The sequence below is a fragment of the Rhipicephalus sanguineus genome, chromosome 6 (assembly GCF_013339695.2).
Source record: "Rhipicephalus sanguineus isolate Rsan-2018 chromosome 6, BIME_Rsan_1.4, whole genome shotgun sequence".
In the NCBI taxonomy this organism is placed as follows: Eukaryota; Metazoa; Arthropoda; class Arachnida; order Ixodida; family Ixodidae; genus Rhipicephalus; species Rhipicephalus sanguineus.
The window spans coordinates 93730272-93758040 of record NC_051181.1 but is presented as its reverse complement, the minus strand read 5'-3'; the positions used below and the strand labels follow the sequence as shown (position 1 = coordinate 93758040).

The 27769-nt window shown below is 46.7% G+C and overlaps 2 protein-coding genes across 4 annotated transcripts in view; both read left to right on the top strand.

The window, feature by feature from the left end:
- The window catches only part of LOC119397419 (uncharacterized), a 157792-nt gene that overhangs the window by 56681 nt on the left and 73342 nt on the right, over positions 1–27769 (top strand). The window lies entirely within an intron of this gene.
- On the top strand, positions 16475–18297 carry LOC125759000 (THAP domain-containing protein 6-like). Of its 3 annotated transcripts, none has more exons than XR_007416551.1 (4): positions 16475–16759; positions 16909–17086; positions 17640–17756; positions 18029–18297. XR_007416551.1 is itself a non-coding variant. In XM_049416856.1 (4 exons), exons 1-4 carry the CDS (start codon positions 16685–16687, stop codon positions 18164–18166), a joined length of 504 nt encoding a protein of 167 aa, XP_049272813.1. In that variant the 5' UTR covers positions 16475–16684; the 3' UTR covers positions 18167–18297. The 3 variants fall into 3 exon arrangements, 2 of the variants coding, with proteins under 2 accessions (XP_049272813.1, XP_049272814.1); XM_049416856.1 differs by having other exon boundaries at positions 16475–16755; XM_049416857.1 differs by lacking the exon at positions 16909–17086 and having other exon boundaries at positions 16475–16755.

Below are 27769 nucleotides of genomic sequence, written 5' to 3'. Positions count from 1 at the left end.
CACCGTCGACCTCCTCTTTTTTTCACCCTATCTTTCGCGGAGCCCGCACATCCGCAACGCTGAATGGTTGCGACACGCGATACCTTCAAGTCAGGTGACGCTGACGCCACGAAAAGCGCGCGCAAGCAAACTTCGCGCGCTCTTAGTTCCTCGCGCAACGCTATGAACCCTCCTGGCGTGAGCCCTCGAGGCGTGTGTGTGCGGGTGCATGCGTGTTTGTATGTGTACATGTGTGCACTTGCGTGTGTATGTGCGTGTGCGCACGTGGTTTCGCGTGTGTGCGTACGTTTGTGCATATGTGCATGTGTGCTCCATCGTTTGCGTGCGTTTGTGTATGTGCCTTTGAGCCTGTGTGTGCGTGTGCGCACGTATGTGTGTGTATTTGTGCAAGTATGCGCTGAGTTCGTTTCTGCATACTTGTATTGGCGCGTGTGTATGTGCGTGTGCGCACTGAGCACGTATCTGTGCGTGTATGAGTGCGCCTGCGCGTGCATGCGCTTGTGTGTATTCGCGCGTGTACATATACGCGCGTACGTGCGTGCGTGTCTCTCCTTTGTACCCGCGGGTGTATGTATGTGTATGCGTGCATGTATCGCGTGGTATGTATGTGCGTGCGTGTCTGTATCGCGTGTGCATGAAAATTCGTGCTTCTCTGTATCGCTTGTATATGCGCGTGTGTATGTATATACGTGCGTGTCTGTATCGTGTCTGAACGTGTCTGTATCGACCTCGCAAGGCCTCAAAACCGCGTCCGCGGTGGGTGTCCAGGCTCACTGAAAAGACGCCGGACTCGAACCTCATTGATTTGACAATAAAGTTTCCGTTTCTGGAGCATGATGGAAAATGTGACACGAACACGAGGAGCTAGCGGCTTCACACGAGGTTGGCTTGTGGACGCTAGGCGCACTTCTTCCCATTTGTTTTAGATGCGAAGCAGCTTTTGCGCTGGGCTGTGTCCGTAGTTCTATTGGTGACCGTCCCGCCTATCACAGCCATCTGAGCACGTGCTGGCGCCAAGAAGTCTTCTTCCTCGTGTTCTTCGACCGCCTTGATAATGATACGTGCAGAGCACTTTAGGGCCCGGCCTGCCGTATGCTGTCCTAGCTTGGCGCAACGCAGAGAAAACCACGTGTGCTGGCACGCGTTGTCGCGTTCGGGCCTGTGTAAGGGGCTGGTTAAGACACTGTGGCCTCTTCTCCTTAGACTCTCTCAGCAATCACGTGATGGCGTCGGGGAACGAGATTCTGCAGACGCGCGATGAACCCACGTGGCGTGCTCCAACAAGTGTTCGGGACGAGTAACAGCATAATTGATGGTAGCGCAGGCCAAAGACACAGACAAAAGAAGGTACATGAGACACCACAGCGCTTTTGTCCGTGGTTTTGGCCTGCGCTACCATCAATTAGCATGCGAACCATACCAACAAGCCCAATCGCCACCCTCATCGAGTAACAGCAACTACAGTGAATTCCTGGTGTGCTCCACTTGCAAGGACGCGTTAACATCGGGCAAGGTGACCGTGATGAACGGAACTAAGTCGACCCATGCGCTTCTTCGCATCCCCACATGGCTCCCTTTAGTGGGAGATGGTGTAATTTTTTAGATTCGAAGCAGCTTTTGCGCTGGGCTTTGTCCGTATTCCATTGGCGACCTTCCGCTTTCTAAAACCTACGATAGCCATCTGTAACATATTGAGCGCGCGCTCGCGCCATGGAGAAGCCTTCTCCGTCTCGTTCTTCGACTGCATTGATGATGATACGGGCAGAGCGTGCGCTTGCGCCAAGGAGAAGTGTTCGTTGTCTTCTTCTTCGACCGCCTTGATGACGATACATGCAGAGCACTTTAGGGGCGCGGGCTGCCGTATGCTGGCCTAGCTTGGCGTAACGCAGACAAAACCACGTGTGCTGGCACGCGCTAGCGCGTTCTGGCCTGTGTAAGGGGCTGGGTAAGACGCTGTGGCCTCTCCGCTTACGCTCTCTCAGCAATCATGTGTTGGCGTCAGGAAACGAGATTCTGCAGATGCGCGATGAACCTGCGAGGCGTGCTCCAACCAGAGTTCGGGACGAGTAACAGCAACAACAACTACAGTGAATTCATGGTGCGCACAACATGCAAGGGCACGTTAACATCGGGCAAGGTGATCGTGATGAACGGAACCTTAAGTCGACCCATGTGCTCTTTCGCATCCCCACATGGTTCCCTTTAGTGGGAGATGGTGAAATTTCTTCCTCTCAATGACAATTATCCCCGTATTCAGAAACGCCCCTTGACTTGAACTTGACTTGCCGCAGTCTCAAGAGAGCGCGTTTGAAACGCGTTTGTGCTGCCTTGGCACCGCCTAAAGGCAGCACGTTCCAAACGCGTTGAAGGCGGTGGCAAGTCAAGTCAAGGAGCGATTCTGAATACGGGGGTTAGTGCTTCTTTTGGTTGTACCGGTCCTTTTCTTGGTGATGAATTCGTAGCAGGCGCTTAAACGGCACCATTCCAAGCAGTTTTATTACCATGCAGTCGTTTGGTTAAACGATTAAGTGGATGCACACTTTAATTTTAAGTACTTTTTATTGTACATGCTATGAGTAATGCTATTTGGATAGGCAGAACAACTGAGCAACTGAAACCAGGCCGAGTACGGACGCTTTTCAATATGTCTCGGCCCAGGTGCGCTTATTTCTCTAGCTCCATAAGCGGTAGGTCTCTTCGACTATATGGTAAATGCGGTGAGTGACGCATGAATTGGGAACTTCCCCTCAGTCGTTTGAGTGTAGTACCACGAAACACGGTTGTGCTACAGTCACCTACAAAATAGCACTCCAAATCGTCTGCATCGTAATGCGCGAGCACTACTTCACTCACTGTGCGACTCCGCTGTCGCCTGAAAGCCGTGGCAGGAAAAAGAAACATCAATTACGTGATTTTCAGGGGCGTGTACATGGTAGTTCGGAAAGCGAGCGTTCGAATACCGAACGTTGACATGCCATTGACTTGATGGCGCACAACTCCCTGACAACGCCAAGGGCAGGGCTACTCCGCCGAGGCCCGTTCTGGCCCAGGCATGGCTGATGAACTTTGTTAGTTGGTAAACGATTAACCGTTTACCTATTTAGCCAGTAATTACTTTCGATGCGAATTGTTTTGTGACTAATCTGCATTCCTGGCAGGCGCCTTCATACAGGCCGAAAAAAAGGTCTAGCCATGCAGAATCCTGTTCGTCTGGTTAGGTTGAGTCGAACAAACACAAAAACATATGTGCATTACGGTTTAATTGATAAGCGATATTGATAAGTTGGCGTCGGCGTCCCGCGGCGTCGTGTACCACACGAGGGGTGCAAAAATCACCATCACGTGATGACGTTACAAATATTGGCGTGACGTCACATGCCGGGATCACATGACATCGTAGCTTGGTCAAAAGTGGACAGATCACGAAGGCAGTGCAAAACCAGGTGAGTTGCCTCCGATCCTGGAGGCAATGCAAAACCACGCTGGGTGCACAAAGCTTTCGGAGGTTGGCGGGGCAAGATCAGTACATCGGCTAAAGATAAAGAAGGTGGTTTCGCCACCCAGTCGTCTTAGATGAATGTATAAGGGACCCTATGAGTTTTATTTAGGTAATTTCTAAATACGCTGGGCGCTATTGACTAGCGAAGCAACAAATAACATATGGTATACAACCATGTAAGACCAAAATTCAGATGATGACGGAGAGTTGAAGTGATAAAATATCCTCGAACAAGGAGTGTTGCTGGAGCGGTGTGGGACATGTATTGCCTTTATAAACGGGTACTTATTGTTTTGTTGGGTTTAGCACGACAAAAAGGACGCAGGGCGAAAGAAAACACAAGGACACAGCACTGTGGCGTTCTCGTGTTTTCCGTAGTGCAGTGTCTTTCTACTGAATAAAACTCAAGCTGTGCGGTACCAACTAGCCCACCAGACTGTTTTTGTTGAACTTAAGTGAAACACAAGAGAGCGAAGCAAGGAATAAGAAAAAAAAAACGACAGTAGTGAAAGATGGGGTGCAGTGAAGTATGCAAAAAATTGCATCTTGTAAACCAAGGAAAGAAAAGTTACACTGTGTAATTTTTTTCGAACCACACGCATTTTTCCAAACCAATGCAGTATCAAGCGGCTCAGATGTTTATTCGGCACAGCCACGCTTCAACGCTAGCAGCGTTGGTTGGGTGACAACCAATACCCCTAACCGTTACAGCAAACTGACATGCTGTTCTATCAATATGGAACGCGCCAAGGGATGACTGTGTGCGAAGAAAAATAAGCATGGCACAAACGAACCGGCAACTTGAGTGGCCCTCAGCTAGCACTTTGGAATAGTCACTCGGACGCTGCAGATGTAGCTGCGATCGACAGCTCCATTGCTCAGCATATGTGAGTGCGCGCACTAGAAGGGAGGGGAAAGGGGGGGGGATTAATTTTTCGACTTGCTAATTTTAGACTTTTGCAACAGCACATAGAAGCTCACATATGTCAGTTGATGTAATCACAAAGAGCCACCAGGTCGTTATGAGTATAACAATAGACTAAGTGTCCCTTCGTTAGGATTCGCAGCCCACTTTGTTAGTGGCACTCACGTTTGCGTCACCTGCACCACTAGAAGCTGTGATCCGCCCAAGCATTTTCATTGCCGGTACCTGTTTTATACCTCGCGTTCGGCATTAATACAGCTGAACAGTAAAATGTACATCTCCTTGACTTCGCATCTTCTTGCGAGCGAGATTTCACCTTACAATGACGCCAAGAGAGGTGTTAGAATCAAGCACGATGCTAAGTTAGCTTGTTTAAGATCTTGACATGTTTTTCGATGTTGCAAGATAACAAAAGCAACGGAAACGAAAGGAATTCTGAGGACGTACTTGTTTCAGCTGGGAGTTTCTAAGCCGCTTCGCTGTCGGCTTCCCCAGTGCTGGTAAAGAAACACAAGAAAACCGCGGATCCTTGCCTATCGCCTCACGTGGATCTTGTGCCCGTGCCACTCCGCCAGCTTTCGTCCATGTGAGATTGAGAAATACGAGGCAATGTGCCTCTACTTCGTAACAACGCCGGAGGAAAACGGAAGGCGCAAAGCCAGTGGCAGCCTGAAGTGCCCTCGTCCCGCAGATACCAACCTAATTATGGAGGCCGGTTCCGAATCCAAGGCACAAAAGAGACGCTACACAAGAGGCAGGGTTCAACTTTCCGAACTGGAAGCCAATAGGGCTGTTTCCCTCGCGCCGCCCAGTGGCCGTTAGCGTCCTTACCCTCCTTTCTCTCTCGTCACTACGCACCGCTGGTCTCCCTGTGAAAAGTTTAACGAAGGCCTACTTGCATCCTCGTAAAGGAAATTACTGTCACTGAATAACTGGAGTTTAAGGCACGTGCAGAAAAGAGCCCACAACAGAAACAACAGTACTTTCATTGTGTGCGCGTTGTGTTTTCTAGCGTTTCGCAATATCTGGAAAGTGTCATTACCGCTGTGACACGGGCACCTGTGAACTCTTTTTTAACTCCTTCGTCTTTATGTCAAGGGAGACGCACTACGAGTCAAACGGTCGTTCTTACGCTATGGAAGTGTAAAAGAGCTCTGACATCTAACAATGGCGTGATGTTGCTTTTAAGAAATGGAAATTGCTGCGCCGATAGAACTAGCCTATTCAGAACGTGCGGGAAACAACCAATGGGAGTACACAACAAAATCTGCATTATGTGCACGTTTTATTTTCACGTGGGACCTTCTGCCCGGGAAGTTTCAGTAACATGTTTTCCTGATTAAGCGAATACGTATCGTATCCTTCACGTGTCTTGCTCACCTCTGCCCGTTATACCAAAGACGTGGGATATTTTGAAGAAACTTCAATTGCCGGAGAGATGTGCGACACGGGAATATGCCAAAGACATTCTATTTGCCGAGAGGGAGATAACAAACTTCCATTCGGGACAAGCGCACTGTGCTCTCTAGGTGGGCGGCCTCCTCATTAGGTAGCCGCGGGCCATGGCCACCTCTTGCACAAGTTAAACGATTCTTCGGCTTCAGCAACTAGCGCATGACGGACAAGAGACAAGAAAGGGAGCATAGACGAGCGCTCATCTATGTTCCTTTTCTTGTCCCTTGCCCGTTCTGCGCTGGCTGTTGAAGATGGATTGCCAACTAGCGAAATCTCAAATTTTACTTCAGTATGATTCTTCGGGCATGAGTATGGTATACATCGGTTTCCGATTGCTCTTCTGTTAGTGTTTATTTGTTTAGGTGCCACGGCTTTTTGTTCACATTGCCATACCACTTGTGATAAGGTGCCTGGGAGATCATAGAACGTGCAGTGTATGGGTGCTCAGTGGCTGAGATTGGTGCCGATGAACAATGTACCGCATATGAGCTTAAGCAGCCTTTGCTCCGTGGGGACACTTCCTGGTCTCTTTCAATTTGAGGCAGTATGTGGCTAGCCAGACTAACTTGTGTGGAAGCCTCGAATGCTGCGTATAAAGTAGATACCCATGTTATTAACTATTGTTCATAATACGGTGATCACTACAGAACGTAATAGGTTCTAGTGAACCTAGTTTCACGCTAGTTTCAGGGGAACATATTGTCAAAAGTTTCGTCAAGCCTGCCTTTGATTTTTTCTTCTTGAATGGCTGTTCACGATTGAATTTTGAGCGACATTACCGCCCATTGTTTGCCTGAAGTATAACTGACATGTATGCAAAAAGACGGCCAAATAACGCTTTATATGTCCTCAATAAGCCAAAACATCTGATGTTCACATAAGATGAAACACAATGTACATCACTGGGCAATTCCTATGACCCGTTGTGACATCAGTGGCATCATGAAGAGCACTGGAAGCGTGTGACGAGAGTTTTGTGCTGCCTTTTAGTTTTATCACGTATCCAAAACTTTAGGTTACGTGACGTTTATAACAGGGCACGCCAGAAGGCTTCAGGCAGCCACACCGGCTGTTAGCACATGCACCGACTGAAATCTGCCTCGTAGATCTGAGTGTGGACTCACTGCGTGAACACTCACGCGCAGCTGGGTCGAAAAGGTGAAGCGCGCTGTACTGACACACGTGCCCTTGATTACGTTACTTCTGACACAGAACACGCAAGAAGGCAACAATTTTCTCGGCGGTGTCTTCCCAAACCCCTGTACGCGCGGAAGTCGGCTTTGGGCAGACACCGCCAAAGGAACGTGCGGCCGATAGTGGAAGAACACGCAATTCACGAAGAGCTTTGGTACTTCAAGCGTCAGTATGGCGCCTATATCCCTAGGGGAAAAAAAAATATTGGACTTAGAATTTGCTTCTTAGGCCCGTCTCGAAATTATAAAAAGCTTTTAATCATAACTAAAAACGATGTCGTCGTCATCTTTGTCATGATTTGTCTGGGAAGTCTCGCGCATATTCCTGTTTCTGTATATTACCTAGGCGCAATAAAGAAAAAAAGTTGTTAGCCAGTTCTCGTAGCGTCGATCTCAGTTTGTACGTGTCGTTCGTGCTGTCATTGACTTCGGACTACGCAATAACAACTACCCAACGACGCTCCACTTTGCATGATAACGGTAGTTTAATTAATTGGCATACAAACGCACTAATATTTTTGCTATAATAATCTCATTAAACATAATTTCCACTCATACCGCTCCATAACAGGCGCGTGAGTATGCAATAGTCAGATGTTGCATGTGAAGTTGCCTTACTTATAGTACCGAAGTTAAGCCGATATCATAGGACTACACTGCACACGCGAGTGTGTGTCAGTATAGCTAGCACGGTTGACAGAAAATTTACGAATGTTTATAGGCGGTTAAAAAGTCGATTGCCTTATATGTTGCGGTAGTAGCGATACAAAATTTCGCTAGCGAGTTCGAGTTATAAGCATGTGGTAAAATATGAGGCCACTGCAGCGACCTTTGTTAAGCCGCAAAATAGAACAGCGACAGCTTTCTCAAGTTCTGTTTCAACGAGATTCCTAGAAAATGGCAAAGAGAACGGCTCCTCTAAAGTCAAATAGTGTACTTGCATAGGTGACGGGAATCGTTGTGACATGTCGATAACTACCCTACCATTCTCGGACACACACAATCGGCTCTCAAGCTGTCCATAAGAGCACAGCTTGTCTCTCGCCTTTCCGTGAGCGCACGCTTGGCACTCTTTGAGGTGGCGCAACACACTGTCTACGAATGCCTGCAGAGGCGCGGCCATCGCTGCAGTCAATTGATCGCCACGAAGTCCCTGCCACAGCTGCCTCGAGTCCTTGTAAAAACGACATTTTGAATGGCGCAATCCATTTGTAGTCTCGTGTCGCCGTACAAAGTGAAAATTACGATTTGAACTCAGCTTCTTATAGGTCAATGTCCCATCAGTGCTGACTGCGAGGTGCGGGCTCCCTGGAGCGTCTGACGTCATGGAGCACCAAGTAGCGGCGGACGAGCCTCCAGCAGTCCTCGTTGAGAGCGTCCAGTTGAGGGCTACTGTCCTGGACAGGCTCGCACACTACGCTGTGCTGGACGACGCAGGATAGCCGCATGAAGTCGTGCAGGCCTTCGAAACTGCGAAGCCCACATCGAACCACCGATGTTACCTCGGCCACGCTGAGGGACTGCTGCTCGGCGAGCTCTTCGAGAAGTCCGGTGTGGCGCCATACTTGCTCTAGGGCTGCGGCGGAGCGCCTGCGTAATTGAAAAAGACTTTTTAATTAAAGCACTTTGAAAACCTAGCCGCACGACTTAAGAGGGTACATTGCGTATTACCAAAAGCCGGTGATATAACGAAGGGGAAGTATGTTCCAAAAGTAGATATATATTATAGTAGTGCCGGCAAGTACGATGGAATAGAACCAATACCACGATCTAGATGGAACTGAGCGCGGACACAGAGCTTGTTATTACTCGTCTTACGACCAATATTGGGTTCCAAAGTCAAGAAGAGGGCTGGAACTGGAAGTGATTATCCTCCGACATAGATTGCAAAATTGAAAGGAGGAAGCGGCCATTTACAGAAAACAATGAAATACCGCGATCATGAACAGCTTGGCATATGTACATATATAATTGCCTTGTAATCTTTGCAAAGCGACGAGTAGTATATTATTCTTTCAATGTTGACCAAAGCATTTCTCGCTGAGGTAATCACTGAATAGCTTGGCTAACAAATTTTCAATGCTTAACGTTTTCAGCATTGTAAGTAGAAATTTTCCGTCTTTAAGTATATTAATACGACAAATGTTTTCTGCTTAGTCATGCCCGGCCCCCAGAGCACTGTCAAAGTGCAGAAAAGTGATGACGTTTTGCTGGCCGCCTTTTTTAGCTTCTCTAGTCACTAATAACTCTATATATAAACTCTGCCTATTTGTTTAATAAGGCATATAATATTACGGTGCGACATGGTCATCAGCTAGTGCGGTGCTCTCCGAAGCTGAAGACGAGTGGCCGTGAAGCACTTGCCCGCGGGGCTTCTCAGCCACCTTGGTGGGCTGCCGCCATATTGTGAGAAAACATTCGTTTAACTGACATCTCGCTTCTTTAATAGTGCGTAATAAGATATTTATTTCTTGCTTGAAGAGGTTTGCGCTGGAAAACGAAAATTACTATAACGTGGGTCAACGGCACTGACGCAACCCATATTATTCTAGTTCGGCTAATTAGATGAGTACGCTTGAGCGCATCAACAAGAGACAATCACCTGTTGCCGGAAGCAATAAAATGTGACCATCAATTAGTAGCCAAGCCTACCATTAGTCCAATCTAACATTTGGCGTTACTTCTGAAGTTCAACAGTACCCAAAATTCAGTAAAACAGCAGGAACCATCAACTCAGCCAGTTGCCTATCATATACGAATTACCACCCTAAGCAAAGTGGCCATGCCCGAAAACAATAGCTACCCTGCAGCCTATCTAAATAATAACTAAAGATTGAAATTGTGTGAGCGTCACATCGCCTACATGCTTAACATCTCCCCCATCGATTACGCAAAGTCACAATGTACTTCCACAGCAATGTAAAATTGTACTATTCACTTATTAGACATATTTCACTAATAAGCTTTCAATTAACAGGTAATGGAGCTTCCAACTTAAAGCAGGAGAGCTTACTAGACACATCGACACTGGTTTCATGACACTTGAATCGACAAATATTATGCTCGATACCAAGCCCGTAGGCAAGAGGGGAGGGGGGAAGGAGCTTGGGGCCTGTCCGTTCTCCCCGGAACCTGATGAGGGGGTGTTTTTTCAGAAATAAATAATGAAAATAGGTGTTTTTCTAGAATAGTCAAGGCCTTCAGCAAGCGGAGCCCTCCCGCGGAAAAAATTCCTTGCTACGGGCCTGCTCGATGCCACATTTTACGATGAGATTTAAACTTATGATACACATATATTTTGCACAGAGGGCTCCATAGCGGTTTTTCCTGCACTGCATGCTACAAATACACTACGTATTCAGCAGATAGTTCAACGGCGCACTTCTACAAAGAAAGACGGTAGCTCTCATTGCACGCGAGTCGACCTGACTACGATGTCCGCCATTTAGCATGCGTTTTCCATTAAAGAGGCCACGCCTACGCACATTATTCCGTCGCATGATAACCTTAGCGAATTTCACCTGTATACAGGCATTCACTGTACGATACCCACCTGTCCAGTCTATGTCTTCTGATGAAATGCGTGGCTTGTGCAAGGAATCCGCAGTTTCGACGCACGGTGTCCCGAACCTTAAAACAGTCCCGCGTCGCTTGCGTGCCCAACTTTCCGCATAGGTTGATGCCGACGAGGACGTAGTTGTCGGCGATGCCCTCGGAGAAGCACCGAAGGAAGGTGGCAACCTCTGCCGAGTGTTCCGCACCAAAGTTTACTCTCCTTATGGTGCGGCTGCATCTCATCGCTTGGGCAAGACGTTCTACTTGTTCTTGGTACAACACAGCGTTGATGGCACCTTGTTCGTCGCTGTCATCGTAATTGATGTCCACGTACACTCCTAGTTCTTTGACGCTCGTGTTTGAAGACAGCGCGCCCACTAGCTCTGTCCAAGATGTGTTCGTATTCTCTTCCGTGTCACCGTCGTCACAGTACAAGGTCAGAAGCAGCTTCTGGAGCGACGTCGTACCTTGAATATACGCGGCGATGGACGAAGCCAACAGCGGATCTCCCATTCTGACGCTGAAGCGTATGGAGGTTATGTGGTTAAACGGCTGCAAGAGACGCACGAGCCGTACCAACTGGTCGCCGAAACAGAACATGTCTATGTCCGAGAATGCCTTAGAGTAGACCAAGTCCACGTTGTGACGGACGAAGTAGGTTCCCAGCGAGACCTTCTCTTCGGCTCCGCTTTCTTTGAGAACCTTGCACAAGGCTTGCAAGTGACGATGAGCGGTCAGGTGCACGAAAACGGCAATTTTTTTCAGACTCGCCTTTCCCGCGGCAGTCCAAAAGAACTCGGCCCACTGCTCCGGGTTCCAGATGGAGAAGGGCAGGCTGAGTTCCTCTAGCGTATCGTTGTTGGAAAGTGGTGCGTGCCACAAGTTGTAATCCGTGTTCGGCTGAAGAGATAATGCTTGAGGGCAGTACACTACGTTAAAGCTGCGTATGGTTTTATTTTCGCTGAATATCTGCGCCGCTAGTTGGGCATTCACTCGATCGAATAGTATGTTACTCAGATTTACGTTCTTCACCACCTCGTTTACGAGGAGTCCTTCTGCCGTCCAGTTGAAGCAGTTTCTCCTGCTGACGTCATCTGCTCCTATAGTGAGTGTGATGAGGGACGTGTTAATCTTCAAGTACTCTGCGAACTCGCCTCGTCCAGCTTCGCATATCACAGAACCGTGGATCGACAGCTCTTTGAGTGTACTATTTTCTTTCAGCGCTGCGACGAGGTCTCTGGCTCTACTGCCTCTCAGGCGCAACTCGGCAATCTTGAGAGTAGTCAGTGATGAGAGAATGCGAACGATGTTCGGCAGAAAAAACCACAGTTCGTCGCACGACGAAAGGGCTAGACATTCCAATTCTTCCAAGCGTTCCATAGAAAACAAGGCGTCGTCGACATATTTTTCTACGACGGATCCTCTGATATCAATGCTCAGTGCCCTAATCGAAAGGCTGCGCTTGAGGGCATCGCAAATTAGTGGCCCATATTCGCTGAGCATGGCGTTGTCGATGTAGACGCGGTCTATGCACGAATGTGTCTTTAACAGATGGTGAAGAAGGGCGACGGCTTGGCTGGGCTTTCCCGCTTCGTGTTGCATGTGAACTTCCTTGTCGGCCAAACTCACGAGGGACAGCTGACCATACGGCTCTGGTGTTTCTCGCAGTTCAACCGCAGCACAAAAGAGCACCTCGTTCAACATCGACAGATGCTCGGCAAGCTCGCATGAGCTCTCAGGCGTTGATGCACAGGGCAGCAGGCTGTCAAAGAGTGTGTTCGTGAAAAGTCTTTCCGCCGCATCTCCTCCTTCAAGCAGGGCAGGGTTGAAATCATCCGCACCGGCCATCTTCGTCTCAGCAGTGTCCTGTGTTCAACCTGCATCAGGCGCGAGGGCGACAAAATACTGCCTCGTTTTCTGAAGACTTCATTGCGTTAAGCTGGTATGTTTGACCCCATGTCGCTTCACTACTTTTCTACAATAGTAAACTTGCCAGTGTAAGCGTAGGTGAAGAATCGAACCTTAGATGTCAGCGCTCATACTCGTATCAGTTAGCAATGACGCAATAATCTTCAACTGCAGCTGCACGTGTCTAGTTAATAACTTCAGACTACCAGCAAACTAATACTACGTATATCTTAGGGAAACAGTGAATGAAGGTGGCACGTTTAAATCGCTTTTGCTTTGCCCGATGCAGACTGAAACGCGAGAACGCCCATTAACCTATCCTTTCACATCGACTTATTGGTACTGATGTTGTGGCGCGAATTTAAAGAGAAGGAAATCCTGGCTCTATTCCCTTGAGAATTATTCAATGGATTTTAAATAAATTAACTATATTATGGGGCTGAACGAGTAATTTATTACGGTGGCGTATTGGTCTGATTGCTTTGTGAAATTTTGCTCGGTCATCGCGATCGCTGCGCAAGAAAGGCGTTTTTACTTCAAGATGACTCAAACTCCAACGGGGAAATGTAATCTAGTTAGATGAAATGTAGTGCGTCTAAAACTTAGCAGCCACTATAGTATTTATGCAAGTAGGGCCGTTTAGGAATGTGCCTCCACACGATGCAATTCCGCAGTTATTTTATGCACAGCATTCGTCGCTTAAGAGACCCTAATATTGGGGTAATTTCGTGTCATTCGATTTATAAAAAAAAACACAGCCTATATATTCGAGTATGCAAACCGTAAGTACTTATCTTAGAATAAACAAAATTATGCCGGATAGCCACCACCTATACTGAGTGTGTTATCCCAATCTCTAACTTGTAGCGTTACATATATCTGAATAGGTGGATCTTAACAAGGCGTGAAACCTGTCAAATTAGTGACAAATTACCATAACTTTCGCCGTCAATTTGAACGAGGAAGCTAGCGCGTAACAGCCGGGTGTCTTAAACATTAGGCGACGTATGTATTGCATTTTCTTAATAATGTATGCTCGACACATTAGTACTGCATATCAACAAGTATCACGAGGCCAAACAAATTGCCCACGTAGGTACTTGTTGGAAGGAAGAAAAATTTGGAGGAATAAGCTTCGAAGTGCCATCTGCAAAGTGCCAATTCACATCACCTGTAGAGTACGTCTTACTGTTCCAGATATTTGCTTCTCATTAGGACGCAAGTTTTTCTTGTGTCAGTGTTTAAGACACTTAAAAAAGGAACCACATTGAATGTCACTGAAATTTACACCCGAGCATGCAACCAACAACGGTGCTTAAGCATCAGAGGGCTTCAACAGTGGCGTATAACAGATGGCGCAAGGACTTGCGATATCAATGCTTCACCAAGCCACAGATGTCGGCGCAAACGAACATTTTAAAAATTACGACACCTGTTCGCACGAGAGCTCGGTGTAAACGTGCGATAAAATCTGGCACTTCCTGTACGACGTGTACATAAAAAACGGGTAATAGAAATAACCATATTATGTTTCAAGAGCAGGACTCACTGGACACGGTGCATCTACTGCCGTCTGTCGTCGACGTCTTCTTCTTCAGATTGCTTCCCGCGGTGTTGATTTATTACGACAATTACATCATTGGTGTTAGCGCCACTTATTCAATAGAGGAAAAAAAAGGACGCCTCTCTGAAATCTTAGTGAGTATTATATGAAATAAATGATCAAGTTGTGCTTTATCTCAGCCTAAATATTATTTAGCTACATTTCCGTTTCTTATTTTTTGCTTCTTCACACTTGCTGGTGTCGGTGCAAGGCTGACTAATTGGTATATCAAACCAGCGCAGTTGATGTGTCATTGAAGTAATGAGACTATGTCTTGTAAAATATTTTCTTGATGCGATGGGTACATATTATTAAAATACTTGAAGGTGGGTTCCTTGGGCATCAATAAACCGGTGACAACACGATTCACAACACTGAAAAGGCTCTCCAAAAGGTAGCTACCGCTACCAAAGCTGGGAATGAACAAGCTGATGCAGAGACAAATACGGCGCGCACTAGTTGCGATGTCATATGAATTCACTTTTCCCGGTACGACGTCAACGCATTGCTGTCTAGCTCTATGAAAACGTCCATGAAACGATTGTGGGATGACAATGGCGATCGCCAAGAATGCCTTTAGAGCATGGAGGAAGGAATATACTGAGGAGAGGCCCTGACGTCACTCGTTGTGAAGCCGTGGTGAAGCCGGAAGTCGGCCATATTGACTGGGCAAATTCTCCTCTCTTGTTTACATCCGAATGTGAAGCGAAAGGCGCGACTCTCTCTCCGGCTCGAAAAGCACGTGGGCTGCGCGGCGCGCGCGCCGGTGCTATCCGAAACCAACTGAACGGATTTTAACGCGCTGTTCTGCCGCGATACGGCTGACGAAATCTCTCCGTCTGGGTATTGTACTCTTGCACTCCGCTAGTTGCACGTTAAGTTTTTTTTTTATTTGAACAGTTTCTTGTGAAAATAAAGATGTTATGTCGGACCAGCCAATTCATTGCTGCGCAACGAACCAGGCGCCGAAATTTGTACAGCTTCTTTCAGATCGCTTTTCTTTTACGCTTCTCTTTAGGCTTTATGGAACTTTCGGCCAGGCTGTGAGCTAGGCACGGCGATACAAAAACATGTCTTCTCTGCAATAAACCCGGAGGCCCGTAGTTATGCCACTAAAATCGGCGTCGGTGGAGCATGTATACATGACAGCCCGTTGAGGTTGCGGCGGCCTCCTTGTTTTCGCTTCCCTTATGTCCGAAGCGTACTGTTTTCAACGGATATCCCAAAGGCCAGGATTTCATTAGGACGAAGCAGCGAACACCAACTGAAGGTGCGTGAGAAGATGTCTCTGGTGTGGATCACGCGCACTGGTACCTACGGAGAACTTAAAGGCGAGGATCGCGTTAGGACGAAAGCTGGGAAAGCCAGCCGAAGGAATGCGTGGGAAAAGGTCTCCCGGATGGATCACGCGCGGACACAGCCGCCAAGGACGGCGGGGAAAGCCAGCCGAATGCGAGGGAAGATGTCTCCAGGATAAGTGGCTAGTTATTTGAGAACAGGAGAAAGAAGGCGCTTGTTTCTGTCTCCCTTATCGGGAACATAGCTAAGCGCCTTGCTTGGTGGTGAAGTGGTGGTTCACGCGCGGACACAGCCGCCAAGGATGGCAGAGAAAGCCAGCCGACGGAAGGCGAGGGAAAAAGGTCTCCGTGTCGTCACCGTCAGTAAAGTGAAGGAAACCAGAGGGATGCACATGTACACTTTTCGCTTCGGCTATTTACTTTTCGAATATACATAAAAAATAGAATACACACAGAAGGTACTGTCATCAATATTACATAGCTAATGGCTTATTCGATATTCAACATCGCTAAGTAAGAGTCCAAATCACAAACTAATTTCGCTTCTGCACGTAAAAGACAATAAAGTCCGAATTTACTTCTTTTGTGCTCGAGTCGCGTACGTCTTCCTTTCGCCCAAGCCAAGGTTCGACTGCCCCGAGCTCTAGGTCGTCTTCGTCGAAATCCCTCTCCCGAGATTCCTTGGGGTCAATTGTGGGAGAGGAGCCTTTCCTCCTGCCGCGCCGGTGCGCACGGTGTTTACATTGAACTTTGCGCGGCGCCGGGACCGTGGGGCCCGCGCAGGGGGCAACTTCACGTTCTGGTGTAAGATACGGGGGGCCCGCTCACGGGGGCGGCTTCGAATTCGCACTGTCTGGCGACGTCTTCTTTTGGCGCAAATTCACTTGGCATTTGGTTATTCAACGAAGTCCATTTGAATATGCACACTCATGACACTCCGGGATAATTGCCTGTTTATTAGAGAAAAGAGAAGGCGCTTGTTTCTGTTTCCCTTATCGGGGACCCGGCTAAGCACCTTGCGTGGTGGGGAAGGGGTGGTTCACGCGCGGACACAGCCTTCAAGGATGCCCGCCCGGTTCAAACAGCGCCCGTAAACAAACACAGCATTCCTCCTTTCTTAACGAAAGCAGGATATGATTGTGTACACCTGAGGATTTCGAATAGTACGAGCGGCACGTCTTACTGCGTTGGCACTATCCCTCGAAGCTCCACTGCGAGCACGTCGCTGTGTGCGCGGTCACAGCCGCAATGCCCAGCTGTTGTGTGCCAGGATGCAAGTCGCGCGGCTCACAAGGAGTACCAGCCACCTCCTACCATTTGTAAGTAGATTTACTTATTCGGTGGACGCGTTAGAGTAGAGGCCAAGCGAATTCGCATAGTGGCAATCGTTCTGTAGATTTATAATATAACATGTTATACTGCGTGTATACATTACTGTGCAATACATATGTTGTGTAACCATCCATTATCAGGTTTCCCAAAGATGCCGTTCGTCGGACAAAGTGGATAGAAGCAATTTGGCCCCCGCATATTCGCCGGGAACCTGCAAAGGAAGCTCATGTTTGTTCGAAGCATTTCTTAGAGGAGCATTTTGATCGCACGTCCGCGTTCAAAGTCCGCCTACGAGAGCATGCAGTTCCTACTCTCTTGGTGAGAATGAATGAACTTTGGAACCGATTTCCGTTCTCTTATACATAGTTCACGATTTATATTTTTCTCTCTCTGGTAAACGATCTTGATACCTGTATGTCGCTAGCATTATAGTGGTAAATGATGGTAAAAAGGATTGACATACAATAAATGTTATAATTCAAAATAAATAAATAAGCAATTAAATAAATAAACAAATTATCATGCACCAGTTCATATCTATTCAGGCTTCCTTCTTTTGACATCACTGACGAAATTATATTTTTCTCTTAAAATTTAACAGCACATACTCATACCTGTTAGTACTCTGTGCACGAATTGGTGGGGTGCAAAAAAAAACTTAAGGTAGCAATTTCATAACCAGCATCTAGAAATTTAGATATAAACGTGGTAATCAAAAGCAAGAGTTTTGTAAGTGCCTCTTGCATCACGTATACATGGTTAATTTATATTGATATGAAGTAATGCAACCCCTGTGCCATTGTTATTTCTTTTCTTGTTTTATTTTTTACATCCGATCTACAATTGTAATACTAAGTTTTTAATCCCCCAGCTACCTCATCCAGTACAACAAGGTGATAGAGCACCTGATGCAGCAAGCACCGATTCATCCTTTGATTCCCCTCAGCTCATGCAAGGTTGCGCTGAAGGCTTGCTGCTGCTTGCACAGGTAAACACTTCACTTGATCATTATAATATGCTTACAGGCCAAGTTATGCTTGAAGCAGCCACTCAACAATAAAATATTGTGGTTGTACTTGGTGCATTAGAATTCAATGTGTATTTGTACAATGCAATGCAAATAACGCAATATGCAGAAACTGTGGGAATGACAGTTATATTGCACTCATTCCTCCAGTTTCAATGCCTCGCTTCATCTGTAATGCTTTGTACAGCTTTTCATGAAGGCATTTTTAACTAGCAGTGATATATAACTATCAGGTTGCTGCAACTTCTCATGAAGGCCTCCAAGCTTGCCTCTCCACACCTGCATCGCCTGACTTAGCTGCAGGCTTCCACGGGCAGTCCACACTCCAACAGGTGCACATCACTTTTCCCCTCTCGTTTTTTTATTATTAAGCTCATTAGCTCACTACTTTGAACACTTTGCTGAAGAGCAAACCACTGAATAGCATAGGTATTCTTGCTTTTAGGAAGCCATGGATATACAGCATGAAAGTGCAGATCCAATCAGTTTACCTGACCGAGATCCCTCCAACCTAAGTGCCAGTCATTTCATCGAGCCAGCACTTGTACAGGTGAAAATTCACCTCTGTTCTACTCATCAGGCATGCTTGTCCTCTGTTATAAGTAAACTGATGTTACAGTTGATGTAGAAGTAAAAATTTCTAGCACGTGCTCTTTCTAAAAGACTCCCATGGATATTGGTGAGGAGAGTGAAGCACAGGCCAGCATCGCCACACCAGGTCCATCCGGCCAAGTTGCTGGTATTCAATGGGAGCCGGCCCATGAGCAGGTAAACACACACTTCCACGTGACATAAATGTTGAATGATATACCAAGTGATACCTTCTCTAGCTGAGGCTTTATTAACATAATATGCACTTTCTCTTTAGTTATGTGGTTGCAGTGTCCTGATAAGAAGCAATGCATGTACTAGCCCACCTCAATTTTTCGAGAAGCAGTATAGTTCAATTATTTTAATAGTTCAATTATAGTTCAAAATGCTATTAAGTGTGCAGCAGTACCTCTTAAAACTGGCTATGCAAGCCCCTGTGAATATCAGCATTGTCAGAATTACAAATAACCGTTTTTTATTAAGATGGTATCATCTACTTCCACAGGAATTACAAAGGCCAGAAGACATACCGGCACCATTTGAAACACCAAGAAAAAGAAAGCAGGCAAAGGTAAAGATGATGAACAAATGCAAGCTATCAGACCAAAGCAATGCACGTGTATACATCAAGAGTAGCACAACCAGTCCCAATATTTAGTTCAGTAAACTAATAAAATAACAAGACAAGAAAGGGTGTTAAAGTCATAATTTGATCAAAGCAACGCATGCAAACTGTACATGCCATGTTTATCTGCATGACATACAAATCAATTGATGACTGCAATATTAAATGACGAATGACCTGTGCTCCAAGTTATAGAAAATGGTTGGCTAATATCGATGAGGTCTTTTAGAGGCGACCAAGATATGATAGTACAAGGTTGTCCTACATTTGAATGTTTTAAATACCATAAGTGCAAGTGTCAACAGAAGGAGCAGGAATAAGGAAAAATTATGGCTCAATGTCCAAATTCCCTGGCTCAGTCATATTGTTATTAGAAGTGTTTCAGCCTTTCACAAGTGACGCACGTTACCACCTGACAAGTTAGTGTTTTATTCTATCTGGTTTTGCATTGTAGGTCGACACCCCTGAAAAGGCTTTTTTGCGAGCTCGCACAGCAAGACTTGCCTCAGAGCAGCAAAGATCAAGGAAAGCAATCAAAAGACTTCAGCAGTCCAAGAGGCGCCTTAAAAAACAAAATGCCGAATTGAAATCAGTTTTGAAAACACTAACCAAAGAAAACATTTTGCTCAGAGAGCAGGTTTCAGTGCTTGACACTCTAGGTGCAGCAAATCAGCATCTTTTGAAACGACAGGTCGCAAAACAGACAGGACAACACCCCCGAAAGTATTCACCTGAGCTAAGGGCTTTTGCTCTTACCTTGAACTTCTACTCTCCTCGGGCATATCAATATGTAAGGGAAGTCTTTGACACATGCCTGCCACACCCTCGAACATTAAGAAAATGGTATGAGAGTGTTGAAGGAAAAGCGGGATTCTCTAAAGAGGCTGTGACTGCATTAAAATTGAAATGCTTAGAAACTAGCAGTCGAGGACATCAAGCTGTATGCAGCCTCATAGTTGACGAGATGTCAATTAGACATCAGGTACAGTGGCAAAGTGGTCACTTTGAAGGCTATGTAGACATGGGCGCAGGAACCGAAGGTGACTGCTTGCCACAGGCAAAAGCCGCCTTCGTGATAATGGCTGTCTCCATTAATGGCCATTGGAAAGTTCCTCTTGGCTACTTCCTAGTTGATGGGCTTGTAGGTGAGCAGCGAGCGAACTTAGTTAAGCAGAGCTTGCTGACAGCTCATGAAGCAGGGGCCATGATTGTTTCTCTGACATGCGATGGTGCGCCAGCTAACATTGCAATGCTTCAAGAATTAGGTTGCAATTTTGCAGATATTCAGAACCTTCAAACAACCTTCAAGCACCCAGCTACTAACGAACCAGTTGCAGCTTTTCTTGATCCCTGCCACATGCTAAAGCTGGTGAGAAATGCCTTTGCACACCACAAATATTTTATTAACCAGGATGGAAAAGTTGTATCGTGGGCGCACATAGAAGCACTTCATGACTTGCAAGATAAGGAGGGAGTGCATCTGGCAAATAAGTTGCGAAGGGCTCACATCGAGTGGCAAAGGCAACCAATGAAGGTCCGCCTGGAAGCCCAGGTGATGAGCCTATCCGTGGCAACAGCAATTGCTGAATGTAGGGCAATGTGCTTGAGAGGATTCGCAAATTCGGAGGCAACTGAGGAATTTTTAGTGATTATTAATAACCTCTTTGACATACTCAATTCCTGCAGCATGCATCAGGGAGGGTGGAAAAAACCAGTCAATGAACAGAATGTAAATAACATCAAAGAATTGTTTGACAGCACAATACGATACCTTTCCCTCTTGAAAGAGCCTGCAAACAGAAGAAATTTAATAGAAACGGGGCGGAAAACTGCCTTTTTGGGCTTCATAATATGCATGAACAGTCTGTTAGCCATGTATGATTTTCTCATTTGTAAAAAGAAGATACTAAAGTACATTCCTGGGCATAAAATTTGCCAGGATCATTTGGAATTATTTTTTGGCTTAATTAGAGCACATGGAGGGCACAACGACAACCCGACATCCCAACAATTTCAAGCAGCATTTAAAAAAGTGATCGTCCAAAATGAACTGTCTGATGTTGTTTCTGGCAATTGTCAAGTGCTGGACCGCATAACTATACTGTCATGCAGCTCAACCAAGAGGCATTCAGCAACAGAACTGCTGAATGCCACCATTCAGAGGAGGCAGCTCTTGTCTGAAGAGACCGTTGAGCATAGTTATGTAGTCAGTGAACATGATTACTGTGCATCATTCGAACACATAAGTGATTTTGGAAGTCGGGCTGTTGCCTACATTGCTGGCTATGTGGCAAACAAGCTGGGCTCAAAGCTGATGTGTGCCCATTGTAGTGAAGCATTGTTTAGCACTTCAGGTGCAGCAGACACTGCATTCATTCAAAGGAAAAGCAGGGGGGCGCTTCACTACCCATCTAAAAGTGTCCTTGAAATTTGCAAGAAATCAGAATCTCTTCTTCGATGGGCTGTGCACATGAAGATGTTAGCATCAAGATCACTCTTGCAGGACCTTGTACTCCAAGTGCTTGAATCACTGCAGCATAAACAACTCTTTGCAGAACTGCACACACACATGTTTGATAATTCACCACTGGAGAATCACTATGTCCATCTTTTAAGAAGTGTCGCAGAGTCTTACTTGAATGTGCGCCTATATCATGTCGGTAAGCAGACAACGCAAAGTTTTCACAGCAGTCAGGTGCGCCAAATGTTCACAAAACTGACCCAGTTTAAAGGGCAATAGCATTCCATTCGAACATTTAATTGGCTAAGTAACAATATCGTTTTTTCTATCTTCCCTATGTCTCTGCTATCTGCTTTTGTAGTCCAAATCAATGTTTCTTATGTGTGATGATGCTCTTATGTGTGATGCCCTAACGTCTAAATGCAGCTGAGTATACTGAGATGTTCTGTGCTTGCCTCTCGTTTCAATGCACAATTAATCAATGGATATGTTTATAATTGGATGAAATGACTATGGCATCCCACACCTGAATGGGTGTAATGCACCAAAACTGTGTTTTGGGTACACTTTATGTTCATTACACTGAAATGATCATGTGCCCTTCTCTCAGAATTAAGCCCACAGAAGTTTAACACTTGTGTGTACTCCCTATTGTATTGGTATTCATATTGCACACCACTTCTTACTACAGGTTGGCGAACTCACTCATGAGTCCACTCACTCAGAGTCGAGCCGCGAGTCTGAGTAAGTCTGCGTGAGTAATATTTTGGTGAGTCCGAGTGAGTCCGTTTGAAGAAAATTTTCATGAGTGTGAGTCCGAGTAAGTTAGGCTCAGGAAAAAAGTTTGGCGAGTCTGAGCGAGCCCAAAGCACAAGATATATTTCTTTAGTGAGTCTTGAGTGAGTTCCACTGTTTTTGCCGAGCTATCTACTAGTCTTCAGCATTACTATCAGCATTACCTGAATTCACGTTTATACTCACGTCTACTCAAACCTATTCCAAAGCAGTGACGTTCATGCCCCATTTAAATGTTTATTGATCAGAGGCGCGAATTGCGGATGGAGATGCCTTCACCTACCCACCTCGCCAACTCTTCTAGGGAAGTTCTTGATAAACACATCTTATGTTTTTATCCTTTCAAGAAAAATGACTGTACTGGTTTGCGAGCACTCACTATTCGAAGGTACTGTATCAAAAGGTGCCCGGAAGAGCACCGATAACGTGAGGTATTGGCGTTAAAGAGCAGTGACAGCATGGTTGAAAAAGCTAATTCTAGGCTAACTCATGAATAAACTCACTCGGAGCTTAGTCAGACTCGGATCAGGCTGTGAGGGGTGAATTTGAGTTCGAGTGAGTCCGGTTGAAGAAAATTTTCGTGAGTGTGAGTCCGAATGAGCCCTAAGCGCAAAAAATATTTGATAAGTGAGTTTGAGTGGGCTCCACAAGTTTTGCTGACCTATGCTTCTTACATCCGTATTCAGTCTCTAATTTGCATTTGAATGGTACACCTACACCCTCCCCGAAGAAGGCTTGAAATAGATGCTGCCAATGCTCAACAAAAGTGATTCTTTTTTTGTTTTTAAAGACTAACAACGTGACAGATTTTTCGGATTGCTATAGTCACAAATATTTGTGGTAAAATATTTTTGCACGTCACTGAATTGTAGATGTACTGCTCGATGTGTACTTCACAATTTTCCTCCGTACTTGTACTTGTCATAAGTGCCATTAAAATGTGTTTTGCTCCTTCTGTCTTGAGTTCTAAAATAATTTGGTCACCATCGTTCGAACGGCTTTGTCCGACGCGCATTCAACGAGGTGCACCTGGTGACCTTGTGCAGGTGTGAGTAGACATTTTAACGAGTTTTGCTCTAATACAGACAATACTGCGAAAAGCGAGCATCTTAAGCGAAGCAGAACAGGTAATTTAATACGCACAAGCATGCCGTAACTGTAAAGGAACATGAAAAACAAGGTCCAATTACAGTCTTGAATAAGGACCTGCGGGCCGCAAATGCATCGTCCGCTGTCATAATTACCAACACCGCATAACTGTCACTGACCTGCAAGGCATTCATTGAACAGATTCTGGAGCACAGTTGCTATCTTCTATGATGGCTCTTCAGCATGATTTTGCTGGACACTGCAAATCCAAAGTAAGTACGTATACGCGCGCTCGTTCCACGCTTTCTAGTTCAGAATTCTGGTTACAGCCACCACCGGGAGAACACCGCGTAGCTAACAATGCGGCACAAAGAATGGATGCTGTCGTACAACTGCAGCACGCCACGGTTAGGTGCGAGGCCCACGAAAACGCGCACACCGCCGCTGAACCGCCGGACCGATGCTAACCGATGCCGCACCGCACCACATCAATAACAAAACGCCGCCATTGTGCCCAGTGAATATGGCCGCCATGACGTCATTTCCTCCACACTTTTCCCGCAGCGCGCCGGCTGGGCATGCCCTCTCCTCTTTTTCCTTCCTCCGTGCTTTAGAGACTCCACTCTGGTCTTCCTTCTCGGCTTCCATTCTGGCTAAGAAGAGACCAGGAAACACAACTACGTGAATTAAGGCTGGCTGCACGACGATACCTTTACAAGTATGGACGGGAGCAAAAACCTAACTGCAGTGCGTGTCAGGCGTCAGAGACTATTCACGACCTCCTCTGCGCGTGTCCTTAACAAGCGACTGCCAGACAGACATTTACATGCGTCATTGATATCTGGACTCCCGGCCCCTTTCGGAGAAGGTTCTTTTGGGCTCTTGGAAATATGCAGGCCACGCCCGAAGCAGGTTAGAGCACCTGTTGAGGTTTTTGAGCAAGGCAGGTTTATATGCTCCTCTTTAGCATGTGCTATGGTGTAAAAACATTGGTGTAGTAAAAGCAGTGGCTCTTTGCACTACAACATAGTCATCTGATATCATACCTCCCTCTTTCTCATTCTCTCCATTTTTGCTTTGCCCTGTTGAGGAGTAGCAGGCCAGAAACCCGCTTTCGAGGCCGACCTCTAATTCTTCCTCTTCCTAAAACACTGTCTACTTCATTCTCTATCAGAGACCCTGTGACAACCTGTTCGATTGCGGAAACACCATCGAAACTGTGACCTTTGAGACTTCTCGTGAGCTTTAGGAGCAGGAAGGAGTCTGCCGGGCTCACATCAGTGCTGTACGGTCAGTGCCATATCGATAATTCAATGCAATACACGGTCAATGCTACATCAATAATTCTTTTTGAGCCAGTCAAATTGGGCTTAACTGACGCGCAAAAAATGTTTGTTTCGGTTAATACACGGTAGCCAATTGTTTCTGAGGCGCAATAGAAGCCGATAAGTGTTCAAATTACACACTACGAATGCTTTAAAGAGAGGTCACTACAGCCTGAATTAAATCTCTATAGGCGCTTTCGTAACAGCGGTTGTACCTGGTTCACTACCCCACCATGATAACGTGCATGTGAAGCAGTGCTCGGAACCGAGCGCAGCAGGAAAACATACACATGCAAGGCTCTCGCAATTACTTGTGCATTGTGAACTCTGTAGTCTTTCGGGCGCGTTATCATGATCAATCACCAACTCGCCAAGCTGTCGACCGTGCTTAACTTGCCAAGTGTCACATCGAAAGGGACTCAGATGATTTACTGCACTATGGAATTGCGTCTGTCGCCCTTTCTTTCTTCACGAAAAGAAATATCCCTACAGCTTACACATAGCGGCACAATGAAAAAAAAATCCGCCTGCCAAAAGTCAATGTCAATTTTAGGCTAAAATGAAACAGTTCAGGGGACTGAATATTAAATCATTATTAAGATTAATCCAGAGCAGCCGGAAAGCAAGATTATTGAACGCCATCGCCAAAAACATCGCAAAGTTTGCAAGAATTCGTGCAAGGCTTGGAACAGCAAAGTTGAAGGATTCTGAAGTCTAATTTGGTTGTTTCTAGGTTGTTGCTAGGCTTTACCTAGGTGATGCGAGGTTGTTTCCAGGTTGCTTCTAGGTTGTTGCTAGGCTTTAGCTAGGTGATGCTAGGTTTTTCGAAGTTGCTTCTCAGAACAGAGAGGTTCCAGTTAAAGCACAGACAATCCCACACAAGACACGGATGTCCAAACTCCAGAGGCACAAATTCGCGGTGAAACAGAGCGTTAGCATCTCCCACAGCTCTGCGGGCACGTTGTCGTTCGCGTAAGCCATCCATTGCTTCGACGCCAACTTGCAGCCGCCGTTGCCTTGCCTTTCCTAGTATTATCTCTATGTATGTACCGCTGAGAGAGAGACATAACTTTATTTGTGTCCTTGCTGGGGTCAAGGGAGGCGGGGGCCAAGAGACTAGCCCTACCGGAGCCCCCCTTCCTCAGGCGGCGGCCAGACGTTGGGTCTTGGCGGCGTCTTCGGCCAGCCGGACTGCCCAGAGTTGGTCATCCGGGCACGCGCTGAGCAGCATAGCCTCCCACTGCTCGGGCGTGGTTATCTTAAGTTTAGGGTTCTTGCTGTGTTTGGTGGTGTGTGTCGCTGCGGGACATGCCCAGATAATGTGGTCGAGGTTGGCGCGAGCCATCCCGCAAGCTTTGCACTGTGGTGTGTAAACGTCCGGGTATATGCAACTGTACAGCGTGGGTGTAGGGAATGTTCGCGTCTGTAATAATCGCCATGTTGTCGACTGTTGCTTATTTAGCGACTTGTCAGGGGGTGGGTACTTCAATCTTGCCCTACGGTAATGCATGACAATTTCACCATACTTGAGCATTCTTTGTTTCGCGTGGCCGCACCAGGACTCGACTTCTTCGTCCTCAGCCTGCTGGGCTCGTCGGGAGGGTAGCTGCTCTGATGACGGGTGACGTGCCCGGTGGACAATTTCTCGGGCAACGTCGTGAGCGGCTTCGTTCCCGGCAAGGCCCGAATGGCCCGGAGCCCTGATTAAATGAACTTGGCGGCGATGAGATGAGGATGTGTTTGCAAGTTTGCGGTTCGCTTGCGGTGAAATGAGGCCCTTGGTGAAGTTGTGGATAGCTGTCTTGCTGTCACTAACAATGCAAGAGGCAGTAGTCGTCGTGTAGGCTAAAGCGATGGCAGCTTCTTCGCCCTCTTCGGGTTGTGTGGTGAGTAGGGAGCTGGTGGTGGTAGTTACATGATTCTGTCCCGTGACGACAGCGAGCGCCATGACCGGTTGTTGCGGGTACTCTGCTGCGTCGACGTAAGCTACATGCGCGGCCCCCTTGTAACTCTTGCTGAGATGTGTAGCACGGTCGGCGCGCCGTTCTGCGTTGTAGATGGGGTGCATATTGCGAGGGATGGGGGGAATCATGAACGTTTCTCGGATGTCCTTGGACAATGGGACCTTGGGTCCGGTCTGCGTAAAGTATTCAATGTCAATGGTACGGAGGATGTGCCACCCGGTCTGTGTTTGCGGGAGCCGCTCGTAGTGTGAAATGCGCTGAGCCTCAATTACCTCCTCAATTGTGTTATATAGACCTAATTCCATGAGCTTTTGATTCTCCGTAGATTGAGGGACGTGCAGGGCTTATTTGTATGCTTTCTTGATAATTATGTTAATCTTGTGTTTCTCGGCGTTGGGATAGCAGACAGCTGTGTTGGAAGCCCCATGAGGGCGATGCTGAAAAGCATGGGAGAGAGCACGGATCCTTGTGGTGTGCCCTTGCTTCCCAGCTTGATAACCTCCGACAGGAGTCCCCCTATTGTTAATATGGCAGTGCGGTTGGAGAGGAAATCTTTAATGTAGCGATAGGTCTTTGCACCAACGTTTAGTTCTGAGAGTGCCTCGAGAATTGCACGGTGTGTGACGTTATCGAATGCTTTAGTAAGGTCTAGGCCAAGTATAGCCCTTGTGTCCAGTTTAGGTCCCTGTCGGGTGTCGAGTACTTGATGCTGAAGTTGAAACATGACATCCTGTGTGGACAGCTGTGGGCGGAAGCCTATCATGGTGTGTGGAAACTTGTATTCCTTATCCATGTATTCAGTAAGCCGAGTGAGAATGACGTGCTCCATGACTTTTCCCACGCATGAAGTGAGAGATATGGGGCGGAGGTTGTCGAAATGTAAGGGTTTGCCTAGTTTGGGGATAAAGACTATCTTGGCGTGTTTCCATGGCACAGGCAAGGAGCCCGACTCCCAGACGATGTTGATATGTTGCAACAGAGTCGCTAGGGAGTCGTCATCCGCATTTTGTAGGATCCGATTGGTGATGCGATCGTACCCCGGCGCTGAGTTATGTACCGCTGAGTCACTCGGTACAGATGCTTCAGCGAAGGTAAAACGTGCGGTTGCCGCCCGTCTGTTGCCT

What these genes read in the sequence shown, in the direction of transcription:
- LOC125759000 (XM_049416856.1), top strand. Translation starts at nt 16,685, where the DNA reads ATGCCCAGCTGTTGTGTGCCAGGATGCAAGTCGCGCGGCTCACAAGGA. An exon ending in CCAGCCACCTCCTACCATTT is followed by an intron (nt 16,756 to 16,908) that starts GTAAGTAGATTT and finishes ATCCATTATCAG; the next exon opens with GTTTCCCAAAGATGCCGTTC. An exon ending in ATGCAGTTCCTACTCTCTTG is followed by an intron (nt 17,087 to 17,639) that starts GTGAGAATGAAT and finishes TTAATCCCCCAG; the next exon opens with CTACCTCATCCAGTACAACA.